The following is a 24121-nucleotide window of genomic DNA, read 5'->3' as shown; positions in this document are numbered from 1 at the left end:
CCTGAAGTGTGTTCAGTGTGTGGCCAAGCGCCATCAACCAGATGTCTTAAGTCTGCACCCAGAAGACTCCCTGGTGGCCCTAACAGACTACCCTGTGTACCTCCAACATATGTCTAGAATGGGTTAGATTTTTGGTGCCTACCTCTGTCATTAAGTAAAGTGTTACACTTTACTGTCATTATGTCATCTTCCATACTAGCCTACTGGCTCCCTCTGGGCTTGGACCATAGTGCATCTGATTTTCTGTCCCCAGCACCTGGCATGCTGCCGGGTACATTGAGCTCTCAGTAAATGTTTGAACGAATGTATAAATGAATGCCATAGGGCTGTATCTTAGGGCTTGATCTGTTAATATTTGAATTAATGGCTTGTTTAAAGACAGAGAAGACAACCTCTGAACTAATGGTGGGAAACTGAGAGGACTACTAATCTTATGTCAGGAGGTTAGGACAGTTGGCCAAATATATCATGATGAAATTTAACTGAGATAAAAATTCTATACTTGAGTACGAAAGTCAATAGTATAAGCATAGAAGGGAAAATACAGTTGTGATGGTAGCAAATAGGGTAATGATTAGGAGTTTTTGTGAACTCTAATTCAGTGTGGGTTAATAGCATGATTCGAGTGCCAGAAAAATGCACGTAACCCAAAATAGAATAGAACATACACTACAAACCATGGCAGGTTTTGACGGAAGTGCTCAAGAAATGATGGGAACATGTCAAAAGGATAGGAAACAACTTGAAGAAACTCCCAGAGACCAAATCTGGGACAGTTTGAGCCGCAGAATAAATATTTATATTAAAGGATTATAACCCATAGGTTATTTAACTGTGGGTCCATACTTAATTGAATAAAATAAATGGAGAAGAGGGGAAATTCTTCTTTATAGAAGAATTGCAATTGATACACAAGAGAAATGAAGAAAATAGAAAAACCATTGTAAGTCAAGCATAATAATGAGAGAAAACAAAAAAACCTGAGAACAATGTTCATGTGTAAGAGGAGGTCAGTCATGAACTTAGTTTCAGATCTCAGGACTCTGCTGTCATTGACTTTTATGCCTAAGCATTGTAAGAGAATATTCTTTATACATTCTAAGTGTGTATCATGAAGATTCCTAGTTCTGGGCTGTTCTACTTTCTGGAGTGAACAAAGGTAGGATACAGAAAGTTGGAGAGGCAGCCTGATATAGAAGGAAGACACTGGGTTAGCAGTCAAATACTTGAGTTAGGATGTTTTGGTTTTTTTAAAACTTATTTTATTTTATTTATTTTTGGCCGCTTTGGGTCTTTGTTGCTGCGCACGGGCTTTCTCTAGCTGCGGTGAGTGGGAGCTACTCTTCCTTCTGGTGTGCGGGCTTCTTACTGCGGTGGCTTCTCTCGTTGCAGAGCACGGGCTCTAGGCACGCGGGCTTCAGTAGTTGTGGCATGCGAGCTCAGTAGTTGTGCCTTGCGGGCTCTAGAGTGCAGGCTCAGTAGTTGTGGCGCACGGGCTTAGCTGCTCTGCGGCATGTGGGATCTTCCTGGACCAGGGCTCGAACTCGTGTGCCCTGCATTGGCAGGAGGATTCTTAACCACTGTGCCACCAGGGAAGTCCCTGGGTCTTTTCTTAATCATAAGTTCATGGGAAAGCTCCATATCCTTTCTGATTCTTGTTTTCTCATTTGTAAAATTAGGATACTGTCTATTGATCTTAACTAGTTTCTCTTTGTTATTTTTTTAAACTCAAGGGTGGTTATCTATCTTGTGTGTAGGAGAATTAATGGGAGTATCTTCATGAATAGCTGTTCCGTAATTTCATTTCAAATGATTTTAAAATTTTATTGAATCTGTAGATAAATTTTAGAATTGGTATCTTAACAATATTAGTTTTCTAATGCATTAACATGGAACATTCTTTCATTTATTTAGATCATCTTGTCTCTCAAAGTTCTATAGCTTTCTATATAGAGGTTAATACACCTATAATTTATTCCTAAGTATTTTAAAAATATTTTTTAACATCTTTATTGGGGTATAATTGCTTTACAATGGTGTGTTAGTTTCTGCTTTATAACAAAGTGAATCAGTTATACATATGTTCCCATATCTCTTCCCTCTTGCGTCTCCCTCCCTCCCACCCTCCCTATCCCACCCCTCCAGGCGGTCACAAAGCACCGAGCTGATCTCCCTGTGCTATGTGGCTGCTTCCCACTAGCCATCTACCTTACGTTTGGTAGTGTATATATGTCCATGCCTCTCTCTCGCTTTGTCACAGCTCACCCTTCCCCCTCCCCATATCCTCAAGTCCATTCTCTAATAGGTCTGTGTCTTTATTCCTGTCTTACCCCTAGGTTCTTCATGACATTTTTTTTTTCTTAAATTCCATATATATGTGTTAGCATACGGTATTTGTCTTTCTCTTTCTGACTTCACTCTGTATGACAGACCCTAGGTCTGTCCACCTCATTACAAATAGCTCAATTTTGTTTCTTTTTATGGCTGAGTAATATTCCATTGTATATATGTGCCACATCTTCTTTATCCATTCATCTGATGATGGGCACTTAGGTTGTTTCTATCTCTGGGCTATTGTAAATAGAGCTGCAATGAACATTTTGGCACATGACTCTTTTTGAATTATGGTTTCTCAGGGTATATGCCCAGAAGTGGGATTGCTGGGTCATGTGGAAGTTCTATTTGTAGTTTTTTAAGGAACCTCCATACTGTTCTCCATAGTGGCTGTAACAATTCACATTCCCACCAGCAATGCAAGAGTGTTCCCTTTTCTCCACACCCTCTCCAGCATTTATTGTTTCTAGATTTTTTGATGATGGCCATTCTGACCGGTGTGAGATGATATCTCATTGTAGTTTTGATTTGCATTTCTCTAATGATTAATGAAGTTGAGCATTCTTTCATATGTTTGTTGGCAGTCTGTATATCTTCTTTGGAGAAATGTCTATTTAGGTCTTCTGCCCATTTTTGGATTGAGTTGTTTGGTTTTTTGTTATTGAGCTGCATGAGCTGCTTGTAAATTTTGGAAATTAATCCTTTGTCAGTTGCTTCATTTGCAGATATTTTCTCCCATTCTGAGGGTTGTCTTTTGGTCTTGTTTGTGGTTTCCTTTGCTGTGCAAAAGCTTTTAAGTTTCATTAGGTCCCATTTGTTTATTTTTGTTTCTATTTCCATTTCTGTAGGAGGTGGGTCAAAAAGGAACTTGCTGTGAATTATGTCACAGAGTGTTCTGCCTATGTTTTCCTCTAAGAGTTTGATAGTTTCTTGCCTTACATTTAGGTCTTGAATCCATTTTGAGTTTATTTTTGTGTATGGTGTTAGGGAGTGATCTAATCTCATACTTTTACATGTACCTATCCAGTTTTCCCAGCACCACTTATTGAAGAGGCTGTCCTTTCTCCACTGTACATTCTGGCCTCCTTTATCAAAAATTAGGTGACCATAGGTGCGTGGGTTTATCTCTGGGCTTTCTATCCTGTTCCATTGATCTATATTTCTGTGTTTGTGCCACTACCATACTGTCTTGATTACTGTAGCTTTGTAGTATAGTCTGAAGTCAGGGAGCCTAATTCCTCCAGCTCCTTTTTTTGTTCTCAAGATTGCTTTGGCTATTCGGGGTCTTTTGTTTTTCCATAAAAATTGTGAAATTTTTTGTTCTAGTTCTGTGAAAAATGCCAGTGGTAGCTTGATAGGGATTGCATTGAATCTGTAGATTGCTTTGGGTAGTAGAGTCATTTTCACAATGTTGATTCTTCCAATCCAAGAATATGGTATATCTCTCCATCTATTTGTATCATCTTTAATTTCTTTCATCAGTGTCTTATAATTTTCTGCATACAGGTCTTTTGTCTCCTTAGGTAGGTTTATTCCTAGATATTTTATTCTTTTTGTTGCAATGGTAAATGGGAGTGTTTTCTTGATTTCACTTTGATTTTTCATCATTAGTGTATAGGAATGCCAGAGATTTCTGTGCATTAATTTTGTGTCCTGCTACTTTTCCAAATTCATTGATTAGCTCTAGTAGTTTTCTGGTAGCATCTTTAGGATTCTGTATGTATAGTATCATGTCATCTGCAAACAGTGACAGCTTTACTTCTTCTTTCGCAATTTGGATTCCTTTTATTTCCTTTTCTTCTCTGATTGCTGTGGCTAAAACTTCCAAAACTATGTTGAATAAGAGTGGTGAGAGTGGGCAACCTTGTATTGTTCCTGATCTTAGTGGAAATGGTTTCAGTTTTTCACCATTGAGGATGATGTTGGCTGTGGGTTTGTCATATATGGTCTTTATTATGTTGAGGAAGTTCCCTCTATGCCTATTTTCTGCAGGGTTTTTATCATAAATGAGTGTTGAATTTTGTCAAAAGCTTTCTCTGCATCTATTGAGAGGTTAATATGGTTTTTCTCCTTCAGTTTGTTAATATGGTTTATCACATTGATTGATTTGCATATATTGAAGAATCCTTGCATTCCTGGAATAAACCCTACTTGATCATGGTGTATGATCCTTTTAATGTGCTGTTGGATTCTGTTTGCTAGTATTTTGTTGAGGATTTTTGCATCTATGTTCATCAGTGATATTGGCCTGTAGTTTTCTTTCTTTGTGACATCCTTGTCTGGTTTTGGTATCAAGGTGATGGTGGCCTCGTAGAATGAATTTGGGAGTGTTCCTCCCTCTGCTATATTTTGGAAGAGTTTGAGAAGAATAGGTGTTAGCTATTATCTAAATGTTTGATAGAATTCGCCTGTGAAGCCATCTGGTCCTGGGCTTTGGTTTGTTGGAAGATTTTTAATCACAGTTTCAATTTCAGTGCTTGTGATTGGTCTGTTCATATTTTTTCTTTCTTCCTGATTCAGTCTTGGCAGGTTGTGCATTTCTAAGAATTTGTCCATTTCTTCCAGGTTGTCCATTTTATTGACATAGAGTTGCTTGTAGTAATCTCTCATGATCTTTTGTATTTCTGCAGTGTCAGTTGCTACTTCTCCTTTTTCATTTCTATTTCTATTGATTTGAGTCTTCTCCCTTTTTTTCTTGATGAATCTGGCTAATGGTTTATCTATTTTGTTTATCTTCTCAAAGAACCAGCTTTTAGTTTTACTGATCTTTGCTATCATTTCCTTCATTTCTTTCTCATTTATTTCTGATCTGATTTTTATGATTTCTTTCCTTCTGCTAACTTTGGGTTATTTTGTTCTTCTTTCTCTAATGGCTTTAGGTGCAGGCTTAGGTTGTTTACTCGAGATGTTTCCTGTTTCTTAAGGTGGGCTTGTATTGCTATAAACTTCCCTCTTAGAACTGCTTTTGCTGCATCCCATAGGTTTTGGGTCGTCGTGTCTCCATTGTCATTTGTTTCTAGGTATTTATTTCCTCTTTGATTTCTTCAGTGATCACTTCGTTATTAAGTAGTGTTGTTTAGCCTCCATGTGTTTGTATTTTTTACAGATCTTTTCCTGTAATTGATATCTAGTCTCATAGCGTTGTGGTGGGAAAAGATACTTGATACAATTTCAATTTTCTTAAATTTACCAAGGCTTGATTTGTGACCCAAGATATGATCTATCCTGGAGAATGTTCCATGAGCACTTGAGAAAAATGTGTATTCTGTTGTTTTTGGATGGAAAATCCTATAAATATCAATTAAGTCCATCTTGTTTAATGTATCATTTAAAGCTTGTGTTTCCTTATTTATTTTCATTTTGGATGATCTGTCCATTGGTGTAAGTGGGGTGTTAAAGTCCCCTACTATGATTGTGTTACTGTCGATTTCCCCTTTTATGGCTGTTAGTATTTGCCTTATGTATTGAGGTGCTCCTATGTTGGGTGCATAAATATTTACAATTGTTATATCTTCTTCTTGGATCGATCCCTTGATCATTAATGTAGTGTCTTTCTTTGTCTCTTCTAATAGTCTTTATTTTAAAGTCTATTTTTTCTGATATGAGAATTGCTACTCCAGCTTTCTTTTGGTTTCCATTTGCATGGAATATCTTTGTCCATCCCCTTACTTTCAGTCTGTATGTGTCTCTAGGTCTGAAGTGGGTCTCTTGTAGACAGCATATATATGGGTCTTGTTTTTGTATCCATTCAGCCAATCTGTGTCTTTTGGTGGGAGCATTTAGTCCATTTACATTTAAGGTAATTATTCATATGTATGTTCCTATTCCCATTTTCTAAATTGTTTTGGGTTCGTTATTGTAGGTCTTTTCCTTCTCTTGTGTTTCTTGCCTAGAGAAGTTCCTTTAGCATTTGTTGTAAAGCTGGTTTGGTGGTGCTGAAGTCTCTCAGCTTTTGCTTGTCTGTAAAGGTTTTAATTTCTCCATCAAATCTGAATGGGATCCTTGCTGGGTAGAGTAATCTTTGTTGTACGTTTTTCCCTTTCATCATTTTAAATATGTCCTGCCACTTCCTTCTGGCTTGCAGAGTTTCTGCTGAAAGATCAGCTGTTAACCTTATGGGAGTTCCCTTGTGTGTTATTTGTTGTTTTTCCCTTGCTGCTTTTAATATGCTTTCTTTGTATTTAATTTTTGACAGTTTGATTAATGTGTGTCTTGGCATATTTCTCCTTGGATTTATCCTGTATGGGACTCCCTGTGCCTCCTGGACTTGATTAACTATTTCCTTTCCCATATCAGGGAAGTTTTCAACTATAATCTCTTCAAATATTTTCTCAGTCCCTTTCTTTTTCTCTTCTTCTGGAACCCCTATAATTCGAATATTGGTGCGTTTAATGTTGTCCCAGAGGTCTCTGAGACTGTCCTCAGTTCTTTTCATTCTTTTTTCTTTATTCTGCTCTGCAGTAGCTATTTCTGTCCCCAGTGGCTAAGGTTGGTTTAGTGGGTTGTGTAGGCTTCCTGGTGGAGGGGGCTAGTGCCTGTGTTCTGGTGGATGAGGCTGGATCTTGTCTCTGGTGGGCAGGTCCATGTCTGGTGGTGTGTTTGGGGTGTCTGTGGACTTATTATGATCTTAGGCAGCCTCTCTGCTAATGGGTGGGGTTGTGTACCTGTTTTGCTAGTTGTTTGGCATAAGGTGTCCAGCACTGTAGCTTGCTGGTCGTTGAGTGAAGCTAGGTGCTGACATTGAGATGGAGATCTCTGGGAGATCTTCGCCATTTGATATTATGTGGAGCTGGGAGGTCTCTTGTGGACTAGTGTCCTGAAGTTGGCTCTCCCATCTCAGAGGCAGGGCACTGACTCCTGGCTGCAGCACCAAGAGCCTTTCATCCACACAGCAAGTTCAGATTTTGTTGCTGCTTGATCTTTCACTCAGTCTTGAATTGTATCTGCTAGTTTAGGAGGGTCTCCTGTGGAGGCAGGGGTGGCTGTGGCTTGGTGCAGGGGCAAGGACACAGGCCTTTAAAATGTTTTTTATAAATAGTATCTTTTTCAAATTTTAGTTTCTACTAGTTGGCTGGTATTTAGAAATAAAATTGATTTTTGTATTTTGATGTAGTATTCAGCAGCTTTGCTAATAACTTCATTTATCCTAATAGTTATACATTTGGAATATACATAATGCATCTGAACACAATGCATGTTCAAGAATGTTCATAAAACCCCAAACTTAGAAATAACCAAGCTTTTCATCATCAGGAGAATGGATTTTGACATTCATTCAATGGAATACCCATAGCAATGCAAATATGGATGAATCTCAAAAACATAATATTGAGCCAAAGAAGAGAACATACTATATAATTCCATTTCCATGAAGTTCAACATAGGAATAACTAGTCTGTGGTGATAAAAGTGCAAATAACAGTGACTTTGGGGGAGTGCTGACTGGGAGAGGGTATGTGAGAGCCTGCTGTGGTGCTGGCAGTGTTTCACGTCTTGTTGTGGATATGGTTACACGTGTGTGTTCACTTCAGAATTTCATTCTGCTCTAGGCTTAACGTTTAGGTACTTTATGTATATTGTGTTTCAGAAGAAATTGGGCCGAATTCACCTGTTGAGTTTTTTTTTTTAAATTAAGACTTTGTTTTTGAGCAGTTTGAGGTTTACAAAAAAATTGAGCGAGAATTAGAGTTCCCATATATCCCCGCATGTCCCCCTTCCCCTCCTCCAGTTTCCTCTGTTATTAACATCTTGCATTAGTGGGGTATGTTTGTTACAGTTGATACAAGCCAATATGTTGGAACATTCACAGTTAGAAGCTACTAAATTAAGGAATTGTAGAATCGGTTGGAAAGGATCTTAGAGATGATTTGCCAGCCAACACAAGTTTACTGTGTCCCTAAAGCTTGATGGAAACAGAACTATAGCAGAATCTTAGAGACCTCACTTTTCATCGAATTGTTTGGCTACTGTACACATACATCAGCATTCCTACATATAGATTTCACCTAATGTATACTTGAACAAAGCTAATTTAAGGAAATACTTTCGAGATATTAAATAAAACCATAGATGTTTTTTGTCTTCTCACTTTTTATCAAAGATATCTATTGTATATTCTGTGCTTAAGTTCAAAATCAGTTTCGCTGTTTTAGAAAACAGGGTCGTTTGTGTTAACCTCATCACAGGTGTAGTAGGCAGCAAAGGCTCGAGTGGTTAGTAAACAACACGTAATGTTGTATGTATACGTTTATGTTAAATTTGTGATTCCGTTTTTTCCTTGGAGAAAAGGATTTATAAAATTTAAAAATTTCTGCCAAACAGTTCACTGTTTTTTAATGTGAAATAGTACACAATGATGGGCCAGTATATTGATGAAGTTCTTAAGGGTTCTTACCCAGAGAGCTCCCTTCATTTCACAGATTCTGCTGCTGTTATCAAGGTAGTACTTGCTGAGTGGTTACTCAGCCATTGTAAGGCTTTATGTGGATTAACTCGTTTAGTCTTCCCACCAACCCTATGAGATAAATGTCGTGATGAAAATTATTTAAGAAATATGTCTGTAATAAGCTGTTCGTGGCCTACCGATGCCACCTGTCTTCCCTTCTATAATCACTATAATTACTGCTATTAAATTGTCCCCCTTTTTTTTTTTTGTGGTACCCGGGCCTCTCACCGCTGTGGCCTCTCCCATTGCGGAGCACAGGCTCCGGACGTGCAGGCTCAGCGGCCATGGCTCACGGGCCCAGCCGCTCCGCGGCATGTGGGATCTTCCCAGACCAGGGCACAAACCCATGTCCCCTGCATCGGCAGGCGGACTCTCAACCACTGCGCCACCAGGGAAGCCCTGTCCCCTTGTTTTATCCTCATGAAACCATCCCCAGTGCAACCATCAAGAAATCCTAATGTCTTCCGAGCAAGCAAGGAAGAAATCCTGTGAGAACTCAGAGATGCTCAAATTTGTTAAAGGAAAGAAGGTTGTTGTTCCAGCTGGCTTCTAAATATAGTCAGGCACTCAAAAATGTTGCTGCTGATTGACAGAGAAGGAGATGCTTGTCAAGAAGTAGAATTTTCCAATACTAAATGCAGTCTGGAACTCGTATTTCATTTATCTACATGCATATATGTAGATAAATTTCTATACATGTAAAACCTTTCAACAGTATCAGCTGCTTTGAACATAACACACTTGTACATAGTGGTAGGCGTTCTCTCATGTGAGCGTCCTTTGTTCTTCTAGTTCCGTCACCGGGGCAGCTTCAGCACAGAATCCACAGCGTGGGACATTTCCCAGTGTCTGTCCGGCAGCCTCTTAAAGCCACAGCCTACGTGAGTCCAACCGTTCAAGGCAGCAGTAACATGCCTTTATCCAACGGCTTACAGTTATACTCCAACACGGGGATCCCTGCCCCCAACAAAGCTGCAGCTTCTGGGATAGTGGGCCGCAGCGCACTCCCAAGACCTTCATTGGCAATAAACGGGAGTAACCTGCCTCGAAGCAAAATTGCACAGCCTGTCAGAAGGTAAGAACCTTTGCTCGTTCGTTTGCAGTCTGCACTTAGAAACTGCTCCGGGAACCATCCTGACTTTGCCTTTGTCTAACCCTGGTAGGTCACTCTGCCCCTTCTGGCCTGACTCGTGACCTCCTGCCTCTGCGTTCAATACCTTTTTAATCAATTTGTAATCAAAACGGGCAAAAATGTCGTTAGGCACATGCACATACACACCCTCCCCCAACAGTCATGATTTTAAAAGCATCTTAGTGATATTTAACTGGGGCTTTATTAGCTTATGTTGGTGTAAGTTTGGTATGTTCCAGGTAGAATTTTTTTTTTTTCTTTCAACATTCCCGCCTGCTTGCAGGGCACCTGTTCGATGATCTTATGGTTGTGACGTGCCCTTCTTGAACTGGATCTCCTGGAGTGTCTTATGGTTAAAAACAATTCCATAAAAGTGAGTTGAGGACAGAGTAGAAGATGAGAAAATGGAGGCAGTAACTCAGCTCTTACAGGAAATTAGGACTTGGAGGAGGAGAGGGAGGGAACCATGGTAAAAGTGTGAAAAGGATGTGAGAACAAGTAATTTTTCTTTATGCATCGGGTAGCTATAAATAGTTTTTACTTTCCGATAAATAGGTGCTCAGATCAAAAACAAATTCAGAAACTATTGTAAAACAAACACAGAAAAGTAAATAATCCTACTATCCAGATAGAAATCATTTTGGTGCATGTTTGTTCAATGCCAGGCTGTGTTGCAGTTGTGACTGAATAGAATCACATAATTTGATGTATGTAGGTCATTGTGGACAGTCCATTTATCCTCGGATATATGTCTTCAAACTAACCTCTTGGAAGGGCTGTCACTGCCAGACAATGAGAGGGTCTGTTTCCACAAACTTAGGCAAACATTGGGTATTATCATTCTTTTTAAATCCTCAGCCAATATAATAGGCAAATCTTTGATTATTTGTAAGACAGAATAACATGAAAAAATTTTCAATATGTATTCAATGAAGTAACCACTTATGTTTTTGGGCCATTTTTCTCCTGAGTTTATCTGTTTCTGATTTTAAAATATTCTTTATACACTAAGGGTATTGATCATTTTCCACTCAGGTTGCAAATCTGCTTGTGCACATACAACATGCGTGGCAACGTGCCGAGAACTGGGCTTTCCATCAGATGAGCATGTTGAAGGCCCAGAAATACAAGGCACACTTGGGAAGGTGCCAGCACGTTGTCACTGCTGGAGTGGCGGAGAGTAGATCAAAGTAAATGATGGGACTCGTGGGATTACTTACAAGCTGTGTCCTTTTTTCATTCCTTTATAGTTTCCTTCAGCCTCCAAAGCCTCTGTCTTCACTCAGCACTCTGAGGGATGGAAACTGGAGAGATGGTTGCTACTGATGCAGTTCTATGTACGTTTGAACAGCTGGAAAGAAGTGGAAATGAGGGTCGTGTTACCTAGCTGGCTGGGTAACAGCGGGTGTCGGGATATTCTTTCCCTTCTGCGTTTTAACATATTTACTGCATTGTTTTTCAATGGACCAATCACCAGAGACTAATTATTGCACTTAAATATTTGCCTGAGATACTGCAGCGTTCACAAATCCATGGTTGCAGTATTGTGACACTTAGAGCTAGGAAGTTTTTGTAGAACTGATATGTACCTGAATCCTTTTTGAGAGAATTGAGATGTATCCATAATGCTTTCTTTGCCATCTGAGTTTCTTAAAGTAACTTGTTCAATTTACTTACATGTTCTAAACATCTTCCCATTACATGTTCTGTATTTTACAGCCAGGTTCTATAACGTATGCTTTGAAATTCACTTTTTTATAGTTTACAGGAATTTTATTTTTTGTGCCTATTTCTTTTTACACCTACGTGAACCACTATGGAACAACTTAAATTTTGTGCCATAAAAATATTTTTGTGGTAAGGTACTATTTTTTTAGCTCTAGGGATATATCAGCAAAACTCCATCATAACAATTTGAGAGACATAAAATTATGTTGAATGAGCACAATGTAATCTGAAGCACTGAACACAGACAGCCAGACAACAGAGCGAAATGGTCTTGTTGTTTTCATTGTTAATTTATTGTCATACGTGGGTTTCATATTTATAATGGCATCACAAGCTCATTGCACTTAATACCTGCAATGTTTGCTACTGTACTACAATTGATTTTCAATACTTTTATGAAACTGTAACATTTTATTAATAATGCTTCTGGAAATGAACGCATTTTAAAGCAAATAAATCTTTTTGATAGACCTTTTACAAAATCCATTTGCACTAATGAATGCTTTCTTAGGGTATATGACTTAATATTTGTTACTGTGTACACTGCTGTTTTGGAATGTTCAGAAATAAAGACTATTTCAGCAGTATCAGGTCACCCATGGATGTACAGCATAAACAGTACAAATACCACGCCTACGTTTCACCACGACTGTGAAAGTATTGTCATTGTTATGCTCTTGTACAGAGCATTTATACCTGAGGCAGGTAGGCAGAATATTTGCATTTGTAAACAATTCTCTCTCTCTAAAATGCTTAGGAGAAGAGATGTGAGGTTTTAGTTCTGCAGTGGGGTTTCGGTACCACTTAGGATGGTCACTAGAACCCAAGGAGCCTCTTGCCCAGAAACCCATTTGTGGAAGAATACTGTCAGTGGCGATTCCAGTATTTTATGGGGGTTGAACTTGAAATGTTTCTTTTCCCAGTGTCAGTAAAATAGCAAAGTATTATCATTAGTCTACACTATATTTGATGTACATTGGAAAACTTCTCACCTCAAGTTGCTATGGAAAGGTTAGGTAAAAGGTGTCAATGTTAAGTTTTAAAACAGTTCTCCTGAAGGTCATTAGGGATTTTTATTTTTAAGAAATGTGCCTTTCTACATAGTTCCATGGGGAACTAAAAGACTGGCTTTTAATTAGCCTGTCCTTTAAATGAAATATGGGCTAGAGGAGGTGAGGTATCAAAGGAGAAGTGATACTTATTGAGCACTTTGTTAGTGACAAGCACTTTCTTAGTCACTTTGCTAGTGACTGTGCTAGAAATTTTTTATATATTTGTCTGATTATTAACAATCACCTCCTATTACCACCATTTAAAATGTAGAGACCCTGAGCCCAAGGGATGTGACATTAACCTAGGGTAAACATCTAGCTAGTAAATAGTGAAGCTGACTTTTGAATCCAGGTGTATCTGATCTCAAAAGTCTGTTTTTGCCACTACTGTGCTCTTCCTATGAACATATGTAGTTCAGTTAGTACATTTTTTAAAAATGAGTTTATATTCTGAGAAGGTGAAAGGATTCAACTCATTTGCAAATCAAGTATTTCATTTATATTCAAAAAAGTCTGTTCAGCCCTTGGAATAAAAACCAAAGATCCCTGTATCTTGGAATTTACATTCAAGTTAGTAGAGAGACAGTAAACCACATACAAGTGAGTAAATCACAGTACAGGTCTTAAGTGCTATGGCAAAAAAAGAAAAGGAGATGAAAGTAAGGGGGAAGGTGAGAAAATGGAGCTGGGGAGAGATCACAGTATTAAGTAGGATCATCTGGGTAGATCTCACTAAGAAGGTGACACCTGAACAAAGACAAAGTGGTGTTGGCGATTATTTTCACAGTTCTCCCCAGGATGGTAGTAACATTTATTCTAGATGCATAGGAGAGAATTTAATATATTGCATCAATAGATGCCCTAGGGTATGGTCCGCACATCAGCAGCATCAGCATCTCTTGGAAACTTATTAGAAAATGCAGATCCTCAGGCTCACCCCACACCTATTGAATCAGCCATCTAGGTGATTTACAGAGCCCCCTTTGAGAAAAGCTGCTGGAAAGGAGGGAGCAGCCGAGGCAACGGCTTAGGGCAGAGCGTGCCTGGGGTGTTTGTTTGAGGAAGAGCAAGGAGGCCATTGTGGCTGCAAGCAGAGGGAACAAGGAGGGAAGCAGTAGAGATGAGGTCCGAAGGGAGACAGGGAAAGATCACGTAGGGCATGTGGGCCACAATAAGGCTTTGATTTTACTCTGGAAATGGGAGCTGTTCATGGTTTTGAGCAGCAGAGTTTATGATTTGACTTTTTAAAAGCATCACTCGCATTTGGTGAGAATAGACTCTTAAGAAATGAAGATGCCGTGAAGGTGACAGGATAGCAATGGAGGAGATAGAAATGGTCAGATTCAGGCTGTCTTCTAAAACTACAGCTATCAGGATATCTTTATGGATTGGATATAGTGTGTTAGAGACCAAAAGAAAAACTCCAGGTGTTTTGGGCTGGCAACTAAAAGGATGGAGTTCCTCCAACAGAGACGGGGAAGCTGTGGGTGGAGTAGGCTGGAAAACCATGATTCTGGCTGAGCTCAGTTATGCTCTCTAGGGAGTTCCCTGGCAGTCCAGTGGCTAGGACTCGGCGCTTTCACTGCCGGGGCCTGGGTTCGATCCCTGGTCAGGGAACTAGGATCCCATAAGCCATGTGACACATTCTAAAAAAAAAAAAGTTACGCCCTCTATCTCATGTGCATTCCTCACACTGTAACAAACCAGGACTCATACAGGAAAAGCGATCCTGAGATGCTTAGTTCTGCAACATGAAAGGGAGCGGTGGTGCTGAGTTAACACAGACAGTCTAGCCTGGCTGACATTTGTATTAGTTAGCTATTGCTGCATAACAAGTTACTACAAAACTAAGTGGCTTAAAACATTATTATCTCAGTTTCTGTGGGTCTGGAACCTGGCCACAGCCTAGCTGGGTCCTCTGGCTCAGGGTTTCTCACAAGGCTGCAGTCATGCTGAGACTCACTAGGGAAGAATCTGCTTTCAAGATCACTCACGTGATTGTTGGGACGATTCATTTCCTTGTGTGCTATTGAGTAGAAGGTACCATTGCTTTTTGCCACACGGACCTCTCCTTGGGTAGCTTACAACATAGTGGCTTACTTCATCAGAATGAGCACGAGAGAGAGAGAGGTTGGGAAAGAGAGTGTGAGCCAGAAAGCTGGAAATTTTTCTGTTGTAACTTAATTTTTAGAAGTGACAGCCCATCGTTTGTGCCATGTTTTATTCATTGGAAGCAAGTCACTATGTCCAGCCCTCATTTAAGGGGAGGGGATTGCACAAAAATGTTAATACCAGGAGACAAAGGTCATTGAGGCCATCCTAGAAGCTGCCTGCAAAACACTGCCAACCACTTTACTAGATAATGCCAACCTAATTTCCCATTAATTGTATTACTACTGTACATGTTTGCCAGGAGGCTATGAGAATTCCTGTTAATACACACATTTGGTATTGTTAAAACATCTTTAACTTTTAAGTCTGTGGGTATCTAGTTGTGTCTCATGGTCTTAATTTTCATTTCCTTGGTTGTAGTGAGATAGAATACCTTTGCATTTGTTTATTGAACATTTGCATATCATCTTTTATGGATTCCTGTTCAGGTCTTTTGTCCATTTTTCTATTGGGGTTTCCTTACTGATTTGTATTAGTTATTATATAGTCTGCTACAAACGTTTTGTCAGTTATATGTGTTAAAACTATATCTTCACACTGTGTAGCTTACCTTTTAATTCTTTTAATGAGGTATTCTGATAGAATTATTAATTTTAACATAGTACATATTTACCATTTTTTTTAAAGATTAGCCGTTTTGTGTCTTGTTTAAAGAGTATTTCCTGACCCTGGAATCGTGAATATAATCTCCTGTATTCTCAACGTTTTATTATTTTGCTTTTCACCTATATTTTATATTGTTCATGTGGATTTATAGTTGTCCTAGTAACACTTACTGAAAACTTTGTCCTTACCTCACTGTTCTTTGTCATAATCAGATGTCTTTGTGTGTGTATGTGTCTATTTCAGAACTGTCTATTCCTGTACCAGAACCATACTGTTTTAATCTCTATAGACTTATAATTACATTTTGCTAAATAGAGTGGTTTTACTATCTTTTCCTTCAAGTGTGTCATGGATATTCTTGTCCCTTTGCATTTCCACATGTATTTTTAAACAAACTAGGCAGAAAAACATCCTGTTGGAATTTTGATTGGATTGCATTGAATTTATAATTCAATATGTTGGAAATTGACTGTTTACATACTGAGTCTTAAAAATCCATGAACATGGTCTACCTCTTCTTTTATTGATTGAGGTATTCTTTAATCTCTCTCAATAAAATTGTGCAAGTTCTTCCCAGAGGACTGAAATGCCTTTTGCAAGATTAATTTCTAGGTATGTGATACTTTTTTATGCTATGTGATACTTAGATATTTTTAAAATTTCATTTCAAATGTTTTATTCAACCACCTTAAATTTATGTTAGTTAATTTATACTTAGAATCTTTATATACACAGTCAAAATGTATGAATGTTAGATTTCTTTCTTTCCTATCCTATATCTTTTTCTTTTTCTTGCCTATGGTCTTCAATGCAGTAGTAAATATAAATGATAATAGATATCTATCTCTTTGCTAATTCAAAAGGAAAGCTTTCTCTTTTCTTACCATTAGGTTTCAAATTTTCTAACAGTATTTTATCATAAAAGAATGAATTTTAAACAAACTTTCTGCATCTATTAAAATAAGACTATCTCATTTAATCTGTTAATATGCTGACTTTATAATGGATTTTTCTAATGTTGACTCAACCTTGAATTATTGAGATAAATCCAATTTGGTCATGTTGCATTACTCCTTTTTAAAATAGATTGATTTCATTTACTAATATTTTATTTAGGAGTTTTGTCCAATTTTTGAATAAAATTGTTTTTTAATTTTTCTTTCTCAAACTGTCCCTATTAGGTTTTGGAATGAAGACAGTATTAGTCTCATAAAATGAATTGGGGAGTACTATGTGTTTTTCTAGCTGGGAGGATTTATGTAATATTGGAGTTATTTCTCCCTTAAATATGTGATAAATCTCACTGGTAAAGCCACTGGGGCCTGGAGTCCAGTCAAGTCATGTTTTTAAAATCTGATGTTGTGTTTATTCTGCTTCCAAAAGCATGATTAAACCTCCTACTTTATTGGTGGCTTATCTGTACACTCCTCTACTCTTCATAGTTCTATCAAATTTTGTGTTGTCTTTTTAGGCCACATGATTTGGTGTATACATATTTAAATATCTTTTATCTTCCTGGCAAAGTGAACCTGTTATCATGGAACTAGTCTTCTTTATCTTTCTTTTTAATGTCTTAAAAAATCTATTTTTCAGATATTAAATAGCTACATATTTCTTTTAGTGTTTATATGATACATATTTTTAAACCTTTGCTTTCAAATTTTATTCTTGTGTTAAACAACATACAGTTCAGGGTTTTTTAAACCTAGTATGAAAATCTTTGCCCTTGAACTTGACCATTTAAGCCATTGTATATAAAATAATTACTGACATATTTAGATACAAATCTACCACCTTCTTATGAGCTTCGTTTGTTACATCTTTTCCTTTTCCCATTTTTGTCTTCCTTTAGATTGTTTTTTTTTAATTCTGCTTTTCTCTCCTATTAGTTTGAAAATTATACCCTAATCCTCCTTTGCTATTCTTTTAGTGGTTACCCAAGAAATGACAATTTGCGTCCTTAACCTGTCAAAGAATAATCTACCTTTATCATCCTCGTAGGTAACAGAAGGACCCCCAAATCTCCCTACATCTAATCCTTAAATTCATGATTCAGTCAGGGATTAGGGAGAAGAGACCATAGATAGATTTTTGGGCTGTCTAAAATTCAGAGAAATCAGAATTAGCCATGTAAACAATGCAACACTATGCTAAAAGATGTTTAGAGAAAGAGTGGTGATGGGACCAAGGGAATGATCAGCTTTGGTGAGGTCAGCAATTTGATCTTAAAGCAGGTCCTGGGTTCACTCATCCAACAAATATTTATTGAGAGCCTACTATTTGTCAGGCTTTGTGCTAAACACAGAGGATATCACAGCCAACAAGTCAGATGTGGTTCTACTTTCATGGAAGTGACATTCTTGATTCTAGTAAGAGAGACAGGTTCACATCTAACAAATACCATGTCCTTCCTATAAAGGAAGAAGCAAGGATCTAAGATACAGAATAACGGGATGGGAGCAGGGGGGCAAGGATGCTCCAGAAAGGCCTGTCTGAGAAGAGGACATTTAAGCTGAGGATGTATGGGAATTCATAAAATGAAGAGAAAGGGAAAGATTATTTCAGGTAGAGAGAGGGAAGAATTTGGAGTGCATAAAGGGCCAAAAGAAGGCTGGTGGGGCTGGATCTTAGTGTGCTGGTGGCTCAGCTGGTTCCATGCTTTGTGGGGTCCAGTACGAAATGAACTTTGAGAACATACTAAGAATTTCAGGATGGCAACAGTCCAGCATTAAACCAAATCACAGGGCCCTTCTGAGCACAGGCCTACGTGCCACTGCACAGGTCCCAGGACCACAGGAGAGGGAGGGGCATGAGCCTGTGGAACCTCAAGTAAGGAAGGGCTTTGAATTTTATTCCAAGTTCAATGGGAAGCTATTTATTAATAGTAACACTAACACTCATACTTCTCTTCCTATGTGCCAGACACTCAACTAAGTTCTTCAGAAGTTTTTACTAATTTAATCCTCACACAATCTTATTGTTCTAAAATTACACCTGTGGGATTTTAATTTGTGGAAGTGACTGAGTGATGACATCAAGAGGTCGATGCCACTGAAAGAAGACTTTTATTACTCATGTTTCCTGAAAGGAAGGGGCAGGTCACAGCACACAGAGGCAGGTTTTGGTCAGGAGGTGGAAGTCTAGGCCAGAGCCTTTGCTGGGGTTTCTGCAGGAAAGGCAATGCAAGGCAGAGTAAACAGTCTAGGATTGGCTGATCTGAATAATTCCAGGGGGCTTCGAGCTATAGGGGTGGTCTCCAGTTGCCTAGTACTTGGTCCTAGGGTGATTTAGGGCAGGGGGAATATTGCTTGGGTGTGTGAGAACTGGATAAGAAGTGGGTGGGGGACTTGGCCTTGGATCAGCCGGTCTGCACATGCAGGCCGGCTCACAGGGAAGAGGTCAACACTTCGGTAGATAGTTTGTGGCCCTGTGATGAACAGCTGCCAAACAGACATAACAAATCTAAGAAAGCACAGCTAAAACACCCACTGAAGGAAATACTGTTATCATTCCCATTTATTTTTTCTACATCCCCAGGATTTATGTTATACCTGGAAACTTGTACCTTTTGACCCCATTTCACCCACTCCCCACCCCCTGCGCCCCTGGTAACCACCAGTTTGTTCTCTGTATCTGTGAGCTCATTTTTGTTGTTGGTTTTTAGATTCCACATATATGTGAGCTCATATGGTATCTGTCTTTCTATTATCCCCATTTTGAAAATGAGGAAACTCAGGAACAGAGAGGTTAAACAACTTGCCCACGGTCACAGAGCTATTAGGGGCCAGAGCTGGGATTAGGACCCTGGCTTTGAACCAAAAGATAACTTGAATAAATGTGAAGTTAAAACTCATGGTCTATGGAGAAAGGACTAAAGAGAGCCAAGGGTGGAAGCAAGCACAAAGCTGGGGTGGGCATTCCTGGTAGAGGGGGCAAGACATGCGAGGAAACGGAGTGTGCAAAGAACAGGTGTTAACTTGCGTGGCCAATCAGGTGAACTGTTTCATTCAGCTGCCTGCAGGGTGCAAGGGAGTGCCGGAGGGAACTAAGCTGAAGGCGTGGGCCGGAGCTAATTTGGGGAGGGCTTTGTAGCCCATGCAAAGTAAGAACAGGGCGGGGATGCCGGCTCTCTCCAAGGGGAGACTGGAAGGCAAGAATGCCATCTCAGACCGTGTTAGCCCCGGTTCAGTGCGGGGCACAAACTACCCTAGCTGTGTTGAAGCAGAAGGGATTTGATGGAAGAAATTAGTGCCTATAAGATAATTGGCAAGACAGGTGGGCCAGCCCAGGATAGGCCTCTGAGAACAGCTCGTCACACAGCATCGCAGACCAGGAGATGGGCTAACGGTGCCAGAGATGGGGCAGAGGGGAATGAGAAGCTGCCCCGGAACCCTTAGCTCCACTAACACGCTGCCCTTGCAGAGACCAGGACGCTGCATCCAGGCTGTGTCACCATGCCCTCCAGGTCTGTACCAACAAAAGGCAGATGGACCACAGGGGTCCCCATGTGTCCCACACATGAAAGTAGTGACCAGATAAGGGACTTCTGCTAACGCTGCCACAGAATAAAGCCAGTGCCTCCACAGCTTGCCCACAAAACGTCAGATGTTCCCGAACTGTCACCCTTCCCTGCAAGAGCACCTGATCAGTGGACCCCGACTGCATCTGGAATTCTCACAGCAAGAAAGCCTGAGGTTTGAGGGTTTTAGCTTTCTGTCCTCTGAAGTATAGGAAGCTTCCCGCAACGGAGCACCATATCCACATCCACCGGGGAGACGACTGTATTTGCCCCGTGGACACTGGACAGACCGGAAGGGAAAGACATGGGAGACGTGGAGAAGCTAAGATAGGCAGGGCTTGGTCATTTACTAAAAAGACTTTAAACAGAGCTAAGCCAATTTAGCACATGCACTTGGCAGATTCATTTTAGGGAACATCGCATCCAATGATTAGAGGCGAGTGAGGGCTGTGGTCCGCTCTCCACAGCCTCCTAGCCAAGAAGCTATCACAGATGTGTTGCCGTAACATGGGCAAGACACGGGTCACCACTTTTCTCACTCCGATGCCATTTCCTCATCTTTCACTGCTTGACTGTTAAGCCAGTGGCACAGAAGCACTACATTCCTGCACTAATAGCTGTGCTACTAAGGACAGATATATTCACTTGACTTTCCCCAGAGGCGGATTCTAGACAAAAGTCAGCAGTTTAACTGGGAGGTACAGGACATGCTGTAGGCGAGTGGAATCAGGGAAGAACCGGGAAAGCAAGCACTAAAGGGGATTTATTTGGCCAGTTGCTGGAACTTAAGCCCATAAGGATATTCTAGGAAATAGTGTGAACACACTCCTTAGGGTCTCCCACACAGAGCTATTTATTCACCAGCTCCCATCAGTCAGTGGGTGTTAAGTCCCCAGACTTCCTGGCCTTCTGTGTTGGGCGACATAGCTGTCCTCCCCAGCTTCAAAGACCCAGCCGATCTGCGGTCGGTACCCACTACAGCCATCTAGAGCAGGTCTGAAAACTACCAAACCTGGCCCACAGCCCATCTTCATACAATCTTCATACAGCTTATGAGCTAATAATGGTTTTTACATTTTTAGAATTGTTTAAAAAAACAAGAGCATGTGTAACAGATTATGTGTGGCAACGCCTAAAATATTAACTTTGTGAACCCTTACAGAAAAAGTTTCTTAGCCCCTGACGTAGATTATCTTGCAGTAGCAAAGAATCCCCACATCTCAGGCTACAAACAGCCATTTCTCCCGTGCACTCTAGGGTCCAATGGAGTCAGAGGAGGGTTTTGCTACAAAGGTAGTCACTCTGCCCCTTCCTATAACACAGCCATGTCAACAGGGGGCGCCAGGGCTCATCACAGCAGGGAGAGAGAACTGAGAATCAGAGACCAAGACTTCAGTGCTCCACACTGAGAGGGTCACGTGCCATCTCCTCAGAATATGACCAGAGCTGCCCGCACGGCCTCTCTAGCTGCACAGGAAGCATGAAACATGCTATTCTGAGTCCAAGAAGTGGAAGAGATTTGGGAACATTGGTGAACACTGCTCACAGCTACCAGCGCTCTTTCGCATCTTCCCTCCATTTTCCCAATATAATTAAACAAGTTTTTAATCTAAACAATATTTATTGACTTCATATATTATATTTTCCTGGAGTTAACAACTGCTTCATTTAAAACAAAAATTTCTTAGAGTTCTTTGAACCTGTGGCTAAGTGTTTTATAGTCCACAGAGCTCTGTAAAATACTTTTCTCCCACATAGTCAAATCTATCAGGCATCTATTAATCCCATTTTTTCTTCATTTTCCCTGAAGACATTTTTCTTCTGGAGCCTCTTCCACACGAAAAGATGCTCAACATCACTAATCATTAGGGAAATGAAAATCAAAGCTATGAGATAGCACTTCACACCCATTAGGACGGCTTTTATAAACTAAATAAAAACAACACAAAATGAAACAAGTGTTGGCAAGGATGTGGGGAAATTGGAACTCTTACGCACTGCTGATGGGAATGTAAAATGGTGCAGCTGCTATGGAAAGCATTATGGAGGTTCCTCCAAAAATTAAAAATAAAATTATCATACGTCCAGCAATGCCACCTCTAGGTATATTCCCAAAAGAAGTGAAAGCAGGGACTCGATCAGGTTATTTGTATACCCATGTTCATAGCACCTTTATTCACAATAGCCAAAAAGTGAAAGCAACCCAAGTGGTCATCTGGAGATAAATAAAATTCCATACAATGGAATTCAGCCTTAAAAAGAAAGGTAATTCTGACACATTCTACAACATGGATAAACTTTGAGGTCATTATACTAAGTGAAATAAGCCAGACATAAAAGGACAAATACTGTATGATTCTACTTATATGAGATGCCTAGATTAGTCACATACATCGAGACAGAAAGGAGGATGGTGGTCAGCAGTGGCTGGGGAGCTTCTCTCTGAGGAAAAAAAGGTTTGAGCTCTACATTGGGCACCCATACTCTTAAGACCTGGACTTCAGAGAAAACCCCCCGAAATAACAGTTTTGAAAACCAATGGGGCTTATGTCCACGAGACCCAAAAGGCTACAGTGCACTGAGAAGTGGCTCTTAAAGGGCTCACGTGCTCAGACTGACCTGCCTCAGGAACCAGTGTGAGAGCAGCTGGCCGAGAGGTGCACAGACCTTATGTGAAAGAGGCTTATTTGCTTATCTTAAATCATCAGCTTGAGGGGCAGGCATCTAACTTAACACACATTTGGGGGCCTGCTGGGGTATTCTCTGGGGAAGGAGGCTGTTGGGTAGCGTCTTCACACTCTTCCCTCTGCTGTGCTCCAGAGTGCCAGTATCTTCCAGAGGGAAGATTTTACATGTGCCTGGTGCCCTGGTTTTTATGTCTGGTGCCGCAGCTTTTATGGATGCCACCTAGGGGATGCCCCTTGATCACCTAGCTCTGCTGGCTGGAGGGCTTGCATTCCTGGATCCCATGGGACTGTAACAATCAGAGACATAGTTCTTGGCCAGTTACCACCCTCAGGGCACTACACAGGCAAGTGAAATACACCCCCAGTCTTTCTGTGAAAGAGGCTTATTTGTTTGTCCTGGAGCTTTGGTATGAGGTGCAGGAACATATCTAGCAGCCTACTGAGGTTCTCTCAGGAAATAAAGGCTGGTGGAAAGCATCTTTGCACTCCTCCTCTGCCTTACTTCAGCTTGCCAGTATCTCCAGTAAGGAGCTTGTACATTCCTCTGGCACCCTGGTTCTTGTGGCTGCCCCCAGGGGACACTTCTAGGTCACCTGGCTCTGGTGGCCAGCAGGACTTACGCTTGTGATCCCAGAGAACTGTATATATTTCCATACTTTAAAAGCTGCTGCCTGAGGGTCTGGCTTTCAATCAGCTTGAATTGAGGTCCTAACTTAGATCCTCTTCTTTGGGACATTGATGACCCATAACTACTGGGAGCTGCTAAAAATAAAATAGGCAGCTTGGACAATCACAAAGGTTTGAGTGACAACCTAGAGCTAGGGCAGTGTTGAACAAAAAGTTTCCTCTCCTATACAAGGCCATTCTTTCAAGACTGGAAGAGATGGCTGTTTTATCTAATGCACAGAAACAAACACAGTCAAGCAAAACGAAAAAACAGAGGAATAGTTTTTAAACACAGAACAAGGTAAAGCCTCGGAAAAATTCCTTAAGGAAATGGAGGTAAGTGATTTACCTGATCAAGAGTTAAAAAAACAATCATAAAGATTCTCACTGAACTTTGAAGAATGGAGGGACCCAGTGAAAACTTCAAAGAGACAGAAAACACAGGTACCAAATAGTCATAGAACTGAAGAATACAATAACTGCACTGAAAAATACACTAGAGGGGCTCAAAAGCAGACTAGATGATGACGCAAAGAAAGGATCAGTGAACCTGAAGACAGGGCAGTAGAACTCAGCAATTAGAGAAGCTAAAAAAGAAAAAACGAAAGAAAGAAAGGTGAAGATAGCTTAAGGGACAACATCAAGCAGACCATCATTCACATTAAAGGGGTCCCACAGGGAGAAGGAAGAGACAAAGGGGCAGAAAACATACTCGAAAAAATAATGACTGAGGGAAATAGACACTCAGATCCAGGACAGCCATAGAGTTCAAATCAGATG

At 40.2% G+C, this 24121-nt stretch overlaps 1 protein-coding gene across 4 annotated transcripts in view; it reads left to right on the top strand.

The window, feature by feature from the left end:
* SLAIN1 (SLAIN motif family member 1) overlaps nucleotides 1-12223 on the top strand; it is a 60035-nt gene extending 47812 nt beyond the window's left edge. For all 4 annotated transcript variants that reach the window (XM_029209787.1, XM_029209786.1, XM_029209788.1 and 1 more), the window contains 2 exons: nucleotides 9572-9854; nucleotides 11162-12223. In XM_029209787.1, the coding sequence (XP_029065620.1) occupies nucleotides 9572-9854; nucleotides 11162-11237 (359 nt within the window). In that variant the 3' untranslated portion in view covers nucleotides 11238-12223. The remainder of the gene's footprint in view (nucleotides 1-9571; nucleotides 9855-11161) is intronic.
* Nucleotides 12224-24121: the final 11898 nt, after the last annotated feature.

This window comes from Monodon monoceros, unplaced genomic scaffold (assembly GCF_005190385.1).
Source record: "Monodon monoceros isolate NGI ecotype Baffin Bay Population unplaced genomic scaffold, NGI_Narwhal_1 Super_Scaffold_8, whole genome shotgun sequence".
NCBI classification, from domain to species: domain Eukaryota; kingdom Metazoa; phylum Chordata; class Mammalia; order Artiodactyla; family Monodontidae; genus Monodon; species Monodon monoceros.
The sequence above is the reverse complement of the archived record's forward strand: the minus strand, read 5'-3'. Positions and strand labels throughout refer to the sequence as shown.